Source organism: Microtus pennsylvanicus, chromosome 7 (assembly GCF_037038515.1).
Source record: "Microtus pennsylvanicus isolate mMicPen1 chromosome 7, mMicPen1.hap1, whole genome shotgun sequence".
In the NCBI taxonomy this organism is placed as follows: Eukaryota; Metazoa; Chordata; class Mammalia; order Rodentia; family Cricetidae; genus Microtus; species Microtus pennsylvanicus.
The window spans coordinates 86,878,281-86,897,014 of record NC_134585.1 but is presented as its reverse complement, the minus strand read 5'-3'; the positions used below and the strand labels follow the sequence as shown (position 1 = coordinate 86,897,014).

At 40.5% G+C, this 18,734-nt stretch overlaps 1 protein-coding gene across 1 annotated transcript in view; it reads left to right on the top strand.

Moving 5' to 3' along the window:
- The first annotated feature begins 1,343 nt into the window (after positions 1–1,343).
- Dkk2 (dickkopf Wnt signaling pathway inhibitor 2) overlaps positions 1,344–18,734 on the top strand; it is a 90,060-nt gene continuing 72,669 nt past the window's right edge. The window contains exon 1 of the mRNA XM_075981315.1: positions 1,344–2,197. Coding sequence (XP_075837430.1) covers positions 1,976–2,197 — 222 coding nt within the window. The 5' untranslated portion in view covers positions 1,344–1,975. The remainder of the gene's footprint in view (positions 2,198–18,734) is intronic.

The following is an 18,734-nucleotide window of genomic DNA, read 5'->3' as shown; positions in this document are numbered from 1 at the left end:
GACATGCTAAATTCGGCTCCTGGACAGGCTGGTATAGGCCAGAACAATCAGGTGTGAAAGAGGAGAATTACATCCAAAAATTCTAGAGTGTGTTGCTGGAATGAGCTTCTCACAGCAGGACTCCCCTGTCTGTCTCCACGTTGCTCCTCAAGGACACTGTTAGTGGTTGCATGAAGGAGCTCCAGCTAAGGAAACACAAGCACATAACAACCTTTGCTCTGGTCGCCCTGGGCGACCAAACTTCTCCAAACCCAGAGTTTGCTGGCAACGCTTGTCTCCTGTAGTGTTTGTGCGCCTATCTGACTGATGCTGCTGGCGCCCCCAAGTGCTGCAAGCCAGTAGGCGCGTCCTGGATGCTCACTGAGCTGCTGGGCGACTCTAGAGAACTGCTGAACTGGGAGCCTTAAGGGCTGACCCAAAAGGCCATCCTCGGACTGGGAGGGGGAGAGCTGCGCAGGAGTCAGCACCCAATGCTTCCGGCCCATTCTGCCATTCACCCGGCTCCCCATTAGGCTTTTTATTCCTGACTGGGATTTCCTCTTTGCAAAGCGGATGCGTTGGCATCCTAAAGGTCAAGAGGCGAAGTCGCACACCCAGGGATATATTATCCCCTTCCTCCCACTCCTTGGATAGATAAATGTGTACTATGTGTGTGGGAATGAGTAGGGAATGAGGAAACGAAAAAGATCCAAGCACTTCAAACGGGGAAGCTCGTCCCCATTTCTACAGCTTCCTCCACTCGCCCCCAGAATCCGATGTGCACCCCCATGATACACGTAAAGCGGGTCAGCCTCACACAGCCCATTAACCGAGAGGCACTGGCTAAAATCAAAGTAGGCTGCACACAACCCACTAAGTTAATTTCCAAATGTCCCACAGGGCTTTTCCAGCGCTCCTAGTTGGAGGCTGGAGCTGGGTGGGAGAACTAAGAAAAGGCGGTTGGTGGCAGTCGTCACAAATGCGGACAACTTTTCCTCTTCATTTTCGCCGGTTTCCAAACTCCCAATCACTCCCAGAGATGTGATCAGTCACGATTATCTCCTCCCATGTTGCTCTGGAGGTGAACCCCAAGTTTTCGGTTGAAGGGTGAAGGAGGGGTGTGAGGGTAGGAAAGGTGGAAAGCAGGAGGGACAGACCCAGTAAGGACGCCTGCTAGGGGAAGGGGAGGCGGAAGCTTGCCGCGGGCGAGGGGGGGGGGGGGATGAGAGAAACGTTTTCACTCTTTGTCACTCTTGAATTGGGGGCGGAGGAAAAATCCACTGTGAAAGCTATAAAAAGAGAAGAGGGCGGGGGAGAGCAGAAAGAGAGCTCTGGCCCTCTGTGCGGCGCGCATCACTTCATCGCTGGCCGTGCTTGGTGGCCCGGTGTGAACCAAGTGACAACTCTTCCCTGTATGGGTGGGAGTGCGCTTGCAGGAACCTCAGCTCGCCTAGCTCTCCGGAGGTCGGGGGAGAACTCTTAACCACCAGTTGCAAAACGTGCTGACTTGGAAAAGAGGGACTTGAGTGGTGCAAAAGTTGAGAGCTAAGGCGCAGGAAAGGAAAGAAGAGCAACCGAGGCTGAAGGAAAAAAAGTTGGGAAGGATCCCGCTCCGTGAGCGATTAAGGGGAAAGGATTCAATCGCGGAAAATCGGGCAAGAGCTCAGAAGTGCAGAACACAGAGCGAAGCTCGCTTTGCGATCTGCAGGGCTGGGTCTTCCAGCACCTTGGGTCACGCCTCCTTGGCGAGAAGGCGCCTGGTCTTTGATTGCTTCCAGGGACTGCAGAACTTCCTGCCCGCCAGAGGAGCGGGTCTCTCTGGGGTCGCGTTTGCTCAGGCCTGGAGGCTCGAGACTTGAGTCCAGGAAGGGCTGGGGGAACAGTGTCTGTGAGGAGCCCACGCGCCCACCTGAGGGGTTGAGTGTCGGCGTCCTTCCTCTCCTGACATTCACATCTCTCGGGGCTCCATCCCACCGCAGGAACCCCTCATCAGGAGATGGCCGCGCTGATGCGGGGCAAGGAATCATCCCGATGTCTACTCCTACTGGCCGCGGTGCTGATGGTGGAGAGCTCCCAGCTTGGCAGCTCGCGGGCCAAACTCAACTCCATCAAGTCCTCTCTGGGAGGGGAGACTCCTGCTCAGGCTGCCAATCGATCTGCGGGCATGAACCAAGGACTGGCTTTTGGCGGCAGTAAGAAGGGCAAAAGCCTGGGGCAGGTAGGAAACCCCCTCAAATACACTCTTCAGCCAGGAGAGGTAGGGATCAGAGCTTCTGCGCCTGAAGTTTGCCTTTGCGCCCAGAAAGAGTCAAAGCCTTACTCAGACCAGGTGTGGCGCTTAGGGCTACTTGGGAGGGGGTTCATGAAGCTGGGTCTGCATGGGCACTGAGACTTGGGCGATATTTTGCTGGTCTTTGGGATGCTTGTTTAGAACGGGGGCAGAATATTTACGTTGAGATACTTTTCAAGATCTGGTGAGTTTCTTTGGCGAAATGGCCGGAATGGTCCTTCCATCTTACATGCGGATGCAAAGGATGCAAGCAGCAGCTGCCAATAGCAATTGAGATGTGCTTGCTAGCCTGGGTTCTAAGCACTTGGGTGTTCGCTTGTTTAATCTTCACAACTCTGGAAGATAGGGCCCGCTGCTTTCCCGTCTTCAAATGAAATGTTCATATGTGCCCCAAACTCACAACTGGTAGAAGTGACAGCGCGGGGTGTAACAGCGAAGCGGGAATTCCGGCGCCGAAAACATTTTACGCTGCCGAAAAGCAGACTTGCTCTCTTTCACAGTTCTCTTTCTCTGCCACATTCTTTGCACTGGCAGGCAAGACCTCTAATAGACTCGCAGTTCCCCGTCAAGTAGAACTGCGCATAAATCAACCGGGAGGAAGAAAATAATGAGGCGACAGTGACAGCTTCTGAGGTGCCTGCAACACAGCAGGAAAACCAACCCGATTTTGAGAGAGGGAACTTCCCAGGGGTGTCTTGGTGTCTGTCACACAGGCAGTTTGATTGACAGTCAATTGTGAAGGGTTACACACACCAGAGCAAAGCAAACAGACGCACTGGGCACCAAGTGTGGTCAGCGCACAGAGGCAAGGAGAGGGGGCTCTGTGGGCACCGCGAACCACCACAGCTCCACCTTCTGCTCCTTTTGTGGAAAGCCAAAATCGAAGCCAGTTTGCCAAACAGCACAGGCACACGCACATCGCACAAGTGTTAACCAGAGGGGGAGGTCCAAGCTCAGCAGATGCGGGGTTTTCCTGATTCCTCAGAGTTGAGGCTGCACCCGCTTTCAGCGCGTTGTCATCAGCTGCAGCTGCCCACAGCCCAGGAGGCAGAGGGAAGACTGGCAGCTAAGGCTGGACAACCAGGGAAGAGTCTGCCTGAGCTTGGTCCCCTACTGCCCTCTTATGGTCTGCATGTCTGGTGCGTGCCTGCCTGCTTGTGTGCCTCTCTCTCTCTCTCTCTCTCTCTCTCTCTCTCTCTCTCTCTCTCTCTCTCTCTCTCTCTCTCTCTGTGTGTGTGTGTGTGTGTTGCTTTTGTAATTTGAGAATACTTCCCAGGATTTTGAAATACCAAACATTTCAGCTCCACTCTGAAAGGACTGCAAAGTCTACAATCCCAGGAATTTAAAAGAATTTAAGGAAAGTAACAAAAAAAACCCGATACATATATGCACATGGGTACATCCATACATGATATTCGCACATCCTCTCTCTCACACGCATCTCTCTTACCATTGCTTTTTCCCTGGGAAACACCCCAACATTTTCAACAGCAATTAACCTAACCTCCTCTTTGGAAGTTCATCATGAACTGGGACCATTATGAGCTGGGATCCTGGCCTAGGAGGACATTAGCAGATAATCTACTACAGAACACCCACACCTCACTCCATCTTCTTAGTTTGAGAGAGCTTTAGTTCTCCCCAGAACAGAAGGACGTAGCATCTCTCCGGGCTCCTCACTGTTTTAATCAGTGCACATCTTGGGATGTGCCTTTACTTCTGACATTACTTCGGGTCCTGATCCCTCATGTTCCTCCGTCAAGTTTGTTATGCCAGAAGCCATGAGTGCTTTACAGACCGGACTGAAGAGCCTATATCTGAGTCTAACTTACCCTTTATGTTTTGCTAACATACCTGTAGACAGATCGCTATGCGTTATTGTTTCTTTCCCTCAAAGACCTCCTTATTTATGTTTTTAAAAGTGTTTGCAGCCACACTTCAACTCCTCAAATTGAATATCTAATTACTAACTTTCTGAATAAGTTGAATTCTTGATATGCCCTTCCAAACTTAGCGTATAAAATATATTTCATTATAGGTTCTTAACTATAATTAAGAGATTCTTAAAATGCAGAAGTGGGTTTGTGAAAAAGTCTAACCTGCTGGAATTAAGAGTAAGTAAAACAAAATGTCGGGGTGGGTGGCAGGAGGAGAGTCGCTATGTAGGAGAACTATGTTGTATCTATTCTGCCATCTCACTTATGGTTTTGTCTAAAGCATGTGTTCTCATCAAAAGAGAAATGATTCTTTCTTTGAAGACGAGAAATAAATTATTTCAACATTTATTATTCTATCTTCTTTATTCCATGGGACACGCTGTCTCCTAAATATTAGTAGTTGTTTTTCCACAAATAGGATATAATTTTGAAAACCAGCTCAAGAGAAATGATGCTGCTTTTTAAAGTGGGTGATCTCTAGAACATCAATGTTGGTTCCCAGAATTTTTTTACCCACCATAATAGCAAAGTCCTGTTGAGAAGACTGACAGCAGCTGTTTCTATATTACCACCCAAGGCCTAAGAGGTTCCGTTCTGTCCATTGCCTTTAGTGATGACATTGAAATATCTGTCTTTAAAGACAGGGGAAAATCTCTAGGGTACAACCCCACTCCCATCGGGAGATTAGAAACTTAGTCTTTGACCGTCCTTACTTAGTAAACTGAAATTTAACAGCCATCTATTTTAAAAGTTCATAATAGGGAGCTAAAATACAAATTTTACTGCCATTGCAAGGTTTTTCTTTCGGAGAGATGTAATGATTTGTTAATCCACAAAAGGGAAAATAGGAGTAAGAAAGCTCCATGATTTCTCAGAATTGGTTCATCTTGATTTCATGGAAGTGTTCTTAATTTATAGGTTTTTCCTCATCTGTAGGAAATGTGGGTGGGTTGTAAATTATTCCTAGAAATACAACTTTGTATTTTCAGAAAGAAAGAGCACAGAGAAAAATCACATTGCTGGTGAGAGGTGTTGTAGGCACTATTTTCACTTCTGGTGCGAAGCGACACAGAAAATACTTCAGCATCTTTTCCAGGACACCATGAAGACTTACGGTGGGAACTGACAAAGAAAACCCAGGGTGGTACTATTTTATTAGTTGGTACAAAATAAAGTAGGAAAGGTGGTTTTGATAATTTATTCAGAAATTTTAATTTAGCTTTCACTTCTGGCATTGCTAATGGGTTTTAAAAAATAGCGTGTGCTGTATATGTGTACAGGACAAATCGTGTTCCACAATTGATATATATCCATGATATTTATATATTTCAGTTCCTAGGGGAAGTATTTTACATATTTGAAACCAAAGTTAATTTTAAGTACTATCTTCAAAATCATGGGAATATATATATATATATATATATATATATATATATATATATATATATATATATATATATATATATATATATATATTTATGCCGTTGCCTGATAGTGCCTCTACAGCTTTCCATATTGAACATTATGGGCCACCTTCGAAATAAACTTAAAAATATACCAGTGCAATTAAACAATCATTTTATTATGTGCAGTTCACAGTATTTTGTGTGCAAATGAAAAATGTTCTAGACTTGTGTTTCTACGCATTTCTGTCACATCTCAGTTGCTCTTAATAGATATATTTAACTTGAAAGCAAACTATAGAGCAAATTCAAATACTTCTAAAAGTGACAGGTAGATGATTGGTCAGTGACAAACAGTTATATTTAAGAAGTTGACAAGCATTTTTTTTTTACATGTCTGTTTAGTGTAATCCCAATTCTATGACTTTTGAATAGACAGTTGAATAGAGATGGAAGAACAGTTGTTAGGATTAAGCAATGTTTTGAGTAAAGAATTACTGAAATTTACTGAACTTGGTTAGAATTGGGAGACCTGGTTAGAGATCACTAATAATGGTAGATTTCGTTTTGTTTAATAAAAACGTGATATTTATTTGCACTTGTGAGAATTCATGAGAGCGCCCACTAATATAAACTATGCCGTCGTTTCTTTGTAGCGGCTCGCTTTGCTTTCTGAAATTATCCAAGATTTCTTTTAACCCTAGCCCAACTTCTCCCTGCTAAGAAATAAATAACCTGCAAACACTTGTTGGATATCGCAATACAAATATATCATTTTTATAATTAAGCTTTCAAAAATCATTTAAAACTCTTTTGAAAGAATCTGCATGGATATTCTGTTACGTTCATGATAAGTCCTGCAGAATGAGCCGCCGATACAAGTGGAAGGTTGCCCATGACTAGCAGGAGAACCATTTTAATGATAATCTAAGTACAAACATCCATCATTCCGCTTTTGTGCTAGACTAGAGTGAGCAAGAGGACAAGGTGACTTAAATTCACTCCAGCTGTGACTCTGACCGAGTGTAGACTTTTTTATTATTCCCTCGGATACAGAGTTCTGCCCTCTTCTCTCCTTTCCCGACTGTTTCAAATTGAAGGTTAAAGTTACAGCAATGTCATAGAAGAGGAACAGTATACTCCGTTTTAGGAGAATATTTGCGCCTGCTCTTTTTACACGTGCAATTGTTTAAATTGTGCGTTAAAATCGTCTGTGGAGTTTTTCAAGAGATTTATCATAATTAATAGATTGACCATTTGAAATCAGCCCTCTCACGGGTTATATCCTTTAATATAAAGATAATATCAAGGTGAATTACAATCTTATTTGTCCCCGTGACTCCCTGAACAGATATTAAAGTTGATTTGCCTCATTATACCTCTAGTTGTTGGCATTAATCTATAAAAAGAGATAAACCTATGTTATTTATCTGATCATTGGTAAGATTATGACATATAATGTCTGCATGAGTCTCTTAGACATTTTTACTAAAAGGCTTTTATATATTTTAATCCTATTCCTCCCCTTTCTCCAGTTCCCCCAAAATTCTCCTCAACCCCTATCCACCCAACTCGGTTTTCTTTCTCTCTCTTTCTCAACCCTCCCCTAATATCTGAAATTCTAAAAAAGAAAATGAAATTAGTAATAATTCATGGATTTGTTTTTTGACTCATTGGCATTACTTTTTAAAGGTCGCATAGAAACATTCAATATATAATGCACAATGAATTTTAATATTAGTGTTTCAAATAAGTTATCAATATTTTCTTCTTTTTCTATTGACTTTGGATAGAAACTGGAAAGGGACATCATGTTTTGCCTCATTGTTGGGTTGGTTTTATTAAAACAAATCCAAACCGTTCTCTCAAACAAAGAGGTCAGTTGACACAAAATTTGGGAAGTTATTTTTTTTCTTTCATAAAAAAATAGGAACATCTGTCCACAGGATAAAAAGTCACCATCCAAATATTTAAAATAATGGCTTTTCAATGAGTGTTTCATGAGGACAACTTTGGGTCACTGCCTGCTTCGGTTCCAAGGCAATAACAGGAAGGCCACAAATAAGACCAATATCTAGTCAGAACCATTCTGGAGAATTTTTGCCATGAATTGTTTTCTGGTAAATGGTAAATTGAACCAGAGAGATCTTTAAGATTGGTGATTTCAACCTGATGTTGAAATTATTGTGCTCTTAATGAAGGAATTAGCTTAAGATATAGTAACATTAATTCAAACCGTTGAATCTATATGGCAGATTATTTTTGAGGCCTTAAAATTAGTTTTGATTTAGCTACATTAGAAAAGCAGAAGTCAAGTCAATAAGACCACATGAAAACAGTAAAATTTTAAGAGCTCACCAGCTAACTCGTTCACATAATGAAGACATGGGACCAATGTATATCACATCTTTCAAACCTTCAGCAGCATCAGTTTAATTTAGTTGTTAATATATTGTAATTTGTATACATAGTAGTTTAAATTCAAGTATCTTAAAATTACCCACTAAATGGCCCTATCCTGTGTAAAACAAAACATTGAAAAATCAATGAATGAATAAGTACATTGCACGATGAGATGAATCAAAGCCTCACAACAAGAAGAGATAGCAGCTTTCAATATTATGATTTACCATGTGGATGAGATAAAGTATATATTCCTCCTTCTGACGAGAAGAAGAATTAGTTATCATCAAATGTATGACTTCCTTAAACAAGCTTGCAAATTCTTAAAGCATATACTAAATTTTACTAAGAGGTACAATTGACTTACCATCTACTTGGTGTTAGACTTGACTCCAAACCCCCAATTGTAGTAACTCTTTTAATTTTCTAGATAGCTTGAAACTCACTGTAATATCCTTACATTTCTAAATGATGAAGTATTTGAAAGCATGAGGCTGCCTCATCTGCTGGAAGAGCAATCAGGGTTCCCTGACCTGTGGGAAGCCCAAGGACCGCCCACCTCTATCCAGGTCTCATAAGGTGAGCATCCAAACTGCCTAGGCTCCCCCAAAGCCAGTACGTGCAGTCGGATCAAAAACCCACTGTGATTGTTCTTGAGTTCCCATTCTTCCTCATTGTCCGCTATGTTCAGCTAGTCCAAATTTATCCCATGCTTTTTCAGACCCAGGCCAGCTGGCCTTGGTGAGTTCCCGATAGAACATCCCCATTGTCTCAGTGACTTGGTTGGGGGAGGGGGAGGGAAATGGGAGGCGGTGGCGGGGAGGAGGCAGAAATCCTTAATAAATAAATAAACTAAAAAAAAAAAGACATATGGGCTCCCCCTTTGGATGTCAACAAGAAAAAAAAACAGTTGACATAAAAGCTGATCTCAACATTCTAATAAAAGGATGCTGTCATGTTTAAAAAAAGAAAAGAAAGCATGAGGCTGGAGAGATGGTTCAGCAGTTAAGAGTGCTTGGTGCTCTTTAGAGACCCTAGTTTAGTTCCTAAAACCCAAGTCACGTGACTCACATTTGCCTTTAGCAACACTCCAGGGGATCTGATGCCCTCTTATGGCCTCTTTGAATGCCTGTATACAGGTCACACACACACACACAAATTAATTAATTAATTAAAACAATTATTTTCCTGAGTTAGAGATTATGCAATTTGTACAATTCATAAAGTGCAGAAAGCAAAAATCTTGGCCCTAGGCTGTCTGATATTTGAGCTAGTATATTTAATTACCAGGTTCTGATATTAGTTTGATAAGTTTATTCTTATTCTGCATTTATTTAAGAAGAGTATGTAGTCCTTTTCTTTCTAGTCTTTCTAATATTGTATAGTGATGTGGGTTTACCCATAGCTGTGTTAAAGCATACAAGGAAACAAGCCATCTATGGCTGCCAACTGCTCCTTGAGTAGCAAGTAGTCCAGAGCTTGGGACTATAAAGACAGAAAGCACAACAGTATACATACCAAAGAGGGGTCTGCCTAGTCTTCCCTAAAAGAGCGAGGGAGTAGTGACTAAACTATGTGGTGTGAATAGAGGGAAGACTCGAACTCATACGAGCCCCGAAAACCACAAAATAGACCAACTAAGCAACATAGATATTGTCACACTTTTCTCGCTGAATGCTGGCATTAAGAGTGATAGTGTATCACTGTCATAAAAGGGAAGCTGGCTCATTACTGGTTAACTAGCAGAATTATAGGTTAAAAATGGAAGCAAGAATAGCTCAGACTTCAATCATAATAAGCTGGGGTTTTAATACCCAAGGCAATATTAATTACTCAACCACAGGAACCAAAAATAATTGAGCATACTCATAGAGTCTGCTCCAACAAAATCAATCCGATGCTTTTTAAAGTTAAAACAGTCCCGCAAGAGCAAAACTCTCAACTGCTTTTGAGTGTCTAGACCCACATATTGTGATCAGAATTCAGAGGGCTGTCGTTTTCCTTTGCATATCAGCTGTCTCTTTGAAAAGGATCCATAAATTGGAGGTGTATTATTTTCACGCCACTTCCTCAAGTTTTGACAGTTTTCTCTAGAATGATGTTTTCATAATTCACACAAATTAGAAGTAATTTTTAATAATATTGAGAATTAAGTTCATCTCACAGAAGTGTGCAATAAATACATTTCTTTAACAGGGCTGTTAGAAACAATAGTATCTGCTGATAGTATTTTTATCTGGATGAAATATAAGCCTTCATCCAAATGGGAGCACAAAGGAAATTTTCAGTTTCAAATCACCTGAAACTGTAATTATCTGTAAATGGTGGTGTCCTCTTACACAGCCTTTATGGGTGACTTGACCTGCATTGAGGTGTTCTCTTGAAACCTAAAGTCCTGTCTCCCTAGTATTAATCTTCACACTCTATGGTCTGCTGTTAATTCCTTATGCCTAAATTTTCCCTCGATCTCTGACATTGTGCTGTTTCTGATTTCTTTCTTTCCTCTGCTGATTACAGACTATAGTCATCTACCTGCAAACCTGGGCACTTCTCACAGTCCCGTTCTGTCTGTTTCTTTTCTTCTCCTATTTTCACTCAATGAAAGACAGGATTTTCCATTTTAAAGACTATTTACCACTTCTATCTATCTTTAAGATGATAAACACAAGTTTCCCATACTGGTTTTGGAAACCACACCAGAAATAACAGCAATAACATTTGAGCCCTCAGTAACTAAATGCACACCTTTGATGCTTAATATCAAATTGTCAGAACAAGACACATGGTGTGGTATCACATGCCTTTAATCCGAGCACTTGGAAGGTAGAGGCAGGCAGATCTCTGTGAGTTCAAGGCCAGCCCAGTCTACAAGAGGACAGGCTTCCAGGACAGGTTCCAAAGCTACAGAGAAACCCTGTCTCAAAAACCAAAACCAAAACAACAACAACAAAAAAAATGTCAGAACTTAGGCAGCCAAGCACCTAACCTCTGTGTAACTGTCTCTCTCATGATAATGAAAGAAAGCTATGGGGAACCTAGCAAGACAGGGACTTTGCTTTTGTCTTTTTAAAATCTCTGTTGTTTGAAAATCTTGGGATTTTCATGATTTTTAGCTTTGCTTTGTGGTACATTTGGTGTTGAAGAGTTTTATGTTTGATTAGAATGCAAACATAGCAATGATTTATTCTTATCAAGTGCTACATATGATAAAATGTACAAAAATAGTAAAATAACATTATTTTTCTGTATAACATGAATGAGATAGTAAAGATGGCTATATTTTTTGCTATGTCCTAAAAGATGAGCTGTTATTTTCAGGGTGAAGACTCAACTTTCTTTTCAAACTGACTGACTCCTAAAAAATGCTTGAATTTGATAACCAAATAAGGTCATTGCTACGTGTTTAACCATTTAAGATGGATGTCTTTATAGAAAAAAAATCAAAATAAATTTCATCATCTACAAATTTAAATGTTCCAAGAGCTCATAAATTAATATCTGAATGGCACATTGGCAATCTCTTAGTTTTACTTGCGCATCTTATAGTTGAGGGAGTGAGGTTGAGAATGATGCAGCACAGGTGGTATCCATGGTAAAAGAATTCTCACTAGAACTTGGGTTCTCTGAATCTAATACAAGCCATTTAAATAAGTGCAAACCCTGTTTTCAGTTTATCCTGTGCCATCTCTGCTCTGCGTAAGAATTAAATGTGTTGTCTTGAGTTAATTAAGAAAATACTGGTGGGGGATAAACTATGCACAGGTTTTTAACCGTTGTAGGTTTGCACACATTCAAATGTGTTATCAAAGATTACAATGCCGTGATGACAACTGTATCCATGGCTCTTAGGCAAAATTAATGAAGGGAAGTGGCTGTAATTACACTGTCCTCACTTGCTTTCTCAGGCCTGACACTTCAGTGATGTGATTAGCAAGCAGCCCGGCTGAGCCACCCCTGCAATAATTGGCATCACAGAGGAACTAAGGATGGAGGATGCGAATTGCCTGACCTTGGTCCAAGCCTCTCTAGGATAGGGTCCAATGGCTTTAAAACTTTTCTCCCAGAGTCAGAAATGTATTTTATGTTGTGTTCCAGTATGACTTTCTACTGTCACACTCCCTGCAAAAAAAAAAAAAAATGCTTCAAGTATACATTCTATTATGATTGACAATGAAGCACATTTTAAAATTTCATTTATTTTCTTTTCTGCCCACTTTTGTCATCATCTCCTCCTTTTCTTCCTCCTCCTCCTTCCTCACCCACGTCCTTTGGAAACGCTGGTCATCCCTGCTGTAACTAGTGAATAAACCTGCAGCTTGAGTAACATTGAGCCAATGAGTTGGTAGCTGTGCTCAACGGGATCTCAGGAACTCTTCTTGGCAGTCAGCCTCTACCAAGGCTGCAGACATTCAGAATCCACTCTGGTGGTGTTGAAGAGAAAGCCTTGTGAAGAGCAGCATTCATCTCTCAGACTTCTTTCACTCTCTTAGGTCTCTGCCAGCCATGGGCCCAGACAGGCTGGATCTCTTCAGTTGCTGATGTTTCATGTCTTTCTCTCTCACCACTGGTAGATGTGAGCAATAGTTATGGGCCTTTGCTATTGCTACTTTTGGCATCTGTAAACCCTGTATTCACATCCTATTTCTATGCACATGCCATCTACATTATCATACACCGTTTCCCAGAATTTGCGATTGAAGACGGCTACCATTTCCACCTGGGATGCTAAGTGGCCCTGATTAGACACATGCAGAGTAGTCAAAATCACCCATCTTTGTGGATTTCCTCCAGGACATCAGTTATCACCCAATGCATTTTTATTATTGCATCTCCAGTAGTTTTATCTCCTGTCTTTGTAAATTAGAAAGTATTGCTTCTTCGCAGTTAATATCATTAAAAATTGCTCTACAGAAAAAAACTTAGACTTTTATCTTAAATTTTTGAATGTCAGTTGTGAGTCACACAATCAACTCAAGTAAATTGTGATTCTGAAATCATGACTAGTTTCCATGTTGCTATATTAACACTTTTTTGTGGGGATAAAAGGTGTAGGTATAAGAGATTGAGAGTGGAAAGTGTTTTCGGGTTTAAAAACTTTTTATTATGGCCTATTGGTTTGGGTTTTCTTGAATTTTCTTTTAAAAACCTCCGTACCCTGCTAACATTTTTCACAGTTCTGATAAACATTCATTTGTTCTTATTCTTGTATCCCACGAGCACAGCCTCCCTGCCTGCCACTACAATGTTCTGCTAGTGGCTTTTCTTCCTGTTATACCTAAGATGTGTTCCTTGAGTGCTATATTTTGAACACATAATGGATCACATAGTTTAGGATGCATAAAGTTCAGGGAGATGATTCCGTGTAAAGTCAAACTTCATTAATGCGAAACAGTATCAGCCAGGACAGAAAAAAAAGTGGGTGGACTGGGACTAGGTTCTTTTTAAATCTTTAAAACAATTTTATTTCACATAACAATCCCAAGTCCCTCTCCCTCTTGTCCTCCCACTCTTCCCATCTTCCCTCCAACCCACCCCACATCCACTGCTCAGAGAGGGTGAGGCTTCCCATGGGGAGTAAACAGAGTCTGTCACATCACTTGAGGCAGGACCACGGCCCTCCCCACTGTATGTAGATGGGGTAAGGTATTCCTCCATAGGGAATGGGTTCTAAAGAGCCAGTTCAGGCACTAGGGATAAATACTAGTCTCAAACTGCCCCATGCCATACAACTGTTTGCTTAACTATGTTCATAACAGCATTATCCATAGTAGCCAGAACCTGGAAACAACCTAGACGTCCTTCAACTGAAGAATGGATAAAGAAAATGTGGTACATTAAACAATGGAGTACTACTCAGCAGTAAAAAAAAAAAAATGACATCTTGAAATTTTCAGGCAAATGTATGGAACTGGAAAAAAATGTCCTGAGTGAGAAAGCCCAGATCCAGAAAGACAAACACAGTACAGCCTCACTCATAAATGGACATTAGACATAAAACAAAGGATAACCAACTTATAGTCCATGACCCCAGAGAAGACTGGAAACAGGAAGGGGTTCTTTTCCAAAGCTGTTGAAAATATAATACTCTGTTAAATATGAATGTTCTCCTCAATACCATAATAACTGATTATCCATCCTACATGGCAGGAATCGAATCTCAGAGACTTAAATACAATGGGCACACACACGGAAACATTTCAGAAAATTGATGTAATTCTTTAAAGAATTATTATTAATTTCATAGCCCTCACCTTCAGAATAATTTTAGTGTTACAGGACAATGGAGCAGAAAGTAAGATGACAGACAGCCGACCCTTAGCCTCTGCTCTCTCCAAGACAGTGCGTTTCTCATTCTTCCCTGTCCCCTGCCAACTGGTGCTAACTTTGTGCTTTCTGGAATCGCACTCAGGTAGAATCAGAGAGTACGCTGCCCTTTTTTTTTTAACCTAGCAACATGCATTTCAGTTTCTCCCTTGGCTTTTTATGGTGTTTTGTAAGATAAATTGTTCTCCAAAATAAGTAAACAGTCCTAATTTTGTTTACTGCAAGCATAATTTACTACTTCTGGTTTCCTCCTTAATGAGAACATGTAAGGACTTTTCATAAACATGATCATTCTTCAATAAAATGAAGAAAATAAAATGATTATAATCTACTGAGAAACCATAAAATGAGACTCTACACTGGCAAAAGTAAAGGAAACCAATATGGGCTATTAGGTTACATGCTTAGATTTTCAGGTACGGGTCTATGTATTTATTTTCTCAAGAGTTATATATGTTTGGACGGTTGATAATGACTAAAATCAAACACATTAAAAACTAAATAGTATTTATTTCTTCAAAATTCATTAGTGTTCATATCCAACGATCATTAAATCTAGAAACACGCTAGGGATTCTCCTCTAACGATGATTGCTCCGTCTATTGCTGGTCAACATTTGGTGCTTTACTGTCATCTAGCTGCTGCCTCGATCCACGGGAATTCAGTATCAATCTCCATAAAATATGTCAGTGTTTTATACTTCTGCAAGATGTCTTCCACACCATCTCTGAAGTGAGTTTTCTAAAGTTAGAATATGGTTAACCTATCTCCATCATCTGTCCATTTCTAAAGCATAAAAGCTAACCTTAATATTTCATGTGGTTATATTATTTCCCCCATTTAGTCCCTCAAATTCTTTAGGATGAGAGGCAGAACTGGAGTTTAAGGTCAAGAAGTCTTATGACTGAAAGTGTTGTTCTGTAGTTGAGTGCTTGCATTAAATGCACAGGGTTCTGGGATCAGTCCACAGACTTTCAAAAATTAAACAAAATTTAAAAAACCCAATTAGTCTTGCTTGCGTCTGTATAGTTTATTATTATATCATGCCACTTCATACACAAACACACATACACACACACATGAAACCAGCTAAAGATCTTTTCAGTGATACACCTAAAAATTCAGATGTAATTTAGGTAAATCAATCAAATTTCTAATTATTTCCTTTTTTAAGTGTCTTAGACACTGTGTTCCTAGTCAACCAGCACTCATTAGACACATATGTCTAATAAGTCCTTTGTATGTGTTGCAATGAAAGCAATGTAGTGTTCTTGAGGAAACCATGGAAATGTTGAAGTTGACAGAGAGGTTCGTTCCCAGGTTCATGTAGTATAGAAGTGGGCCGAAACAGCTTGATGAGTTTTCAACAAGCTTTCTAAGGATGGACACGAAAACTGAATCTCCTTGTTATCTAGCTCACTTCAATTATATAAAACTAAAACTATTATCCTTTCTGTTATACATGAATGACACAAATCTGGGTATTAACCACAGTGAAAAAACATTGTTACTTATTAATGTAAAAAGCAACGAAGCCATTTTAGCCATTCTTGACAGGCTGTACTGCAGGTGCATCAATGGACAGTCGGGATGACCTGTAGGAATGAGACTGTTCTATAAACAGCCAGGAAAGATCTGAGGGTGCCGAATACCATAATGATAAATAAAGGGGTGAGATCAGCCTTTAATTTCCCAAATATTTTAGCGGGAGTTAAAGTTTAACTATCTTCCTGTTTGTAAATGTTTTGCTGTTCCCCAAGAAAGTCTGATTTTAATTTTATGATTTGCAAAATACCGAAGAGACTTTAGTGGGAGGAGGCAGCTTACAAGGAATTAGAAGTATGGGAAGTAATAAAAAAATGGAGTTTGGAATCGGTGGGGCCCTCAGCAATGGCTAATGAAAGCAATGACAAGAAAAGGACCCAAGACCTCACCACTGGGAGCCCGGGAGCAGAACATGGGCTAAAATGCAGCAGAGAAATCAATGCGATAGAAGACATATTTTGAAAGACATAGATTTTAAAAAGCACATACACATTTTATTTTTCCAAACTAACCACTATGAAATTTCTTTCCTGTGGCATTAGAATATAGACATTTGTTCTGAAACTGACTTCAGAAGTAACCCACGTGTTTATTTCTTCTTGGTCCTAATTTGTGACTATAACTAATATCATGTATATTCATTAGTATATTACATTTAAAATACTTGACTTTTTGTTCTTTCCTTAAACTCAGTGCCCATACTCAGTGAAGTTATCAAAAAACAAAATACAGGGCCGGGCGGTGGTGGCGCACGCCTTTAATCCCAGCACTCGGGAAGCAGAGACAGGTGGATGTCTGTGAGTTCAAGGCCAGCCTGGTCTACAAGAGCTAGTTCCAGGACAGGAACCAAAAACTATGGAGAAACCCTGTCTCGAAAAATAAAAAAAAAAAAAAAAAAAAACCTACAGAATTGTTTCCAAAAACAATTCCAAAGCGTTCCCCAAGTCGTTCTGAGCCGAGGCAGTATTTTAACTGTAATCCTTTCAATGCCTGTTTAACACGGAAACCCTCATTTGGAATTATAAAATCTTAAACTTAAAAAAGAAGATCCCTAGCATTATCTTGTAAACTGGTCTCCATTACAAAACCTGAGAAGAATTTTTATAAGACGGTTCCCCTCTCTGAGAGAACCACCATGTTCCAGCGTAGGCTGGAAGTATGTTCCCCACCCCAAGCCCACTCTCCCTGCAAGAGGCAGGAAGAGCTCACACTCACTCAGTATAACTCCCAGGAGTCCGAGCTGGTGACACAGGATACTTGACGTGTAACTTGTTAGTTAAAATGCATGCACCGAGACAAGAAAACAAAGTCTGTAAGGAGGTATTTGGTTTTTTGTTTGTTTGTTTGTTTTTGTAACGTAAACATATTAAAATTTCAGAGAAAATCTGAACTTTTTAACTCTGTCAAAAGGTCTTTGGAATTGCTTAACTAATAAAAGATTTCCAAAATACATTAGAAATCCTCATAGACTTCCTGCTTGCCTATTTGCTTTACGGGTATCTTCTCCAACATATTTTAGAAGGAAATAGCAAAATAGAAGCAAAAAAAAAATCTTCTTGACATGACATTTCCAAGGAGGTCCCTAGCCCAGCAGCTGCAGGGCATTGCAGCTGAATTTTAGTGTCTATTGGTTGCTAAAAGCAGGAGGCCCCGATGTGCAGGTCTTAGGGTACAGGCTGCCCACTCATTGATTACAAATTGCATTGGAGTGCACGTTGTGATTTTTTTCTTCTTAGAAACTACAAGCTTTCAACACAAAAGTGCAACTATATTTGATGGCCTAGAGCTTAAAATATGAAGGTCAAAAAAAAATACAACAGTGATTCATAGGCGACATCAAAAAAGAATCGTGTGGCTCGACCACACCAATAAATCTATTTGAAAAAAAACAAAACATAGTTCACTTCTGGGAAAGCCAAAGACTGGATGCAGAGGATGCTTTGACTGTGGGAGGAGGAATTTCTGGAGATTCAATGACTGATTAAAATACCTTAGGAAAGTGCATAGCCACAGCGGTGAACAGGTGACTGATGTTGAATCTACGCTATCAGGTTTAGCAGAGTGCCAGGAGCAGTCATCACAGTGGGCTTGAGTGCAGGGATCGGAAGGAGTGGTAGTCTGCAGCTCCGAGACATGAAAGGGGAAGGAACAAAACCACGGACAGCTGCGTGCGACTCAAGCACACACAAATCAAATAGGGTAAATGCAAACCATAGTAATTGTTTATCCATGCATAAAGCAGCCTGGCATTAAATGTGGTTTCACTAGAAAAATCCTGTATATTTTTAGCAACGTCTTCCGTCTAGTGCTAGTGTCGTCAGATATCTGAGAAGTAGATGGTGTCTTGCTTCTAGAAGCTACATGCAATTAGCATTGGTTGAACACCTCCAGGTTCCCAGAGCTTTATACCTGGCTTAATCTCTCTGTATCCTATCAGCTTCAGGGTCTCCTGGAAAGCATTCACTAAAAATGTGAGGGAGGAGAGCAGAAAGGTGGTATAGAGAGAGACCTTGTAGGGGACAGACAAGCTTAGTATTCGGTGTCTGTGGTTCTATGGAAGCTCAGTCTCAGGGTCAGAATTATTTTTTTTCATTAAAATATAAAGTGTTTTTGCCTTCTTGGGTTAAGTGGGGGAAACCTCTTTGTTTCTCATTTTTGTAAAATTGGAAAATGCTGTTTTGAACCTATTGGAGCTTTAATTTGATTTAGAAATTTAAATAACTTTATAGAATTTTGCCTGTAAACTATGGAAATTATTAAAGTTTCTGTCTTCCATCCCTAGAAGATAATTCTAAAAAGGATGCATGTTCTAAATCTCCATAAAAATTAGAACAAACAAAACACTCCCAACGG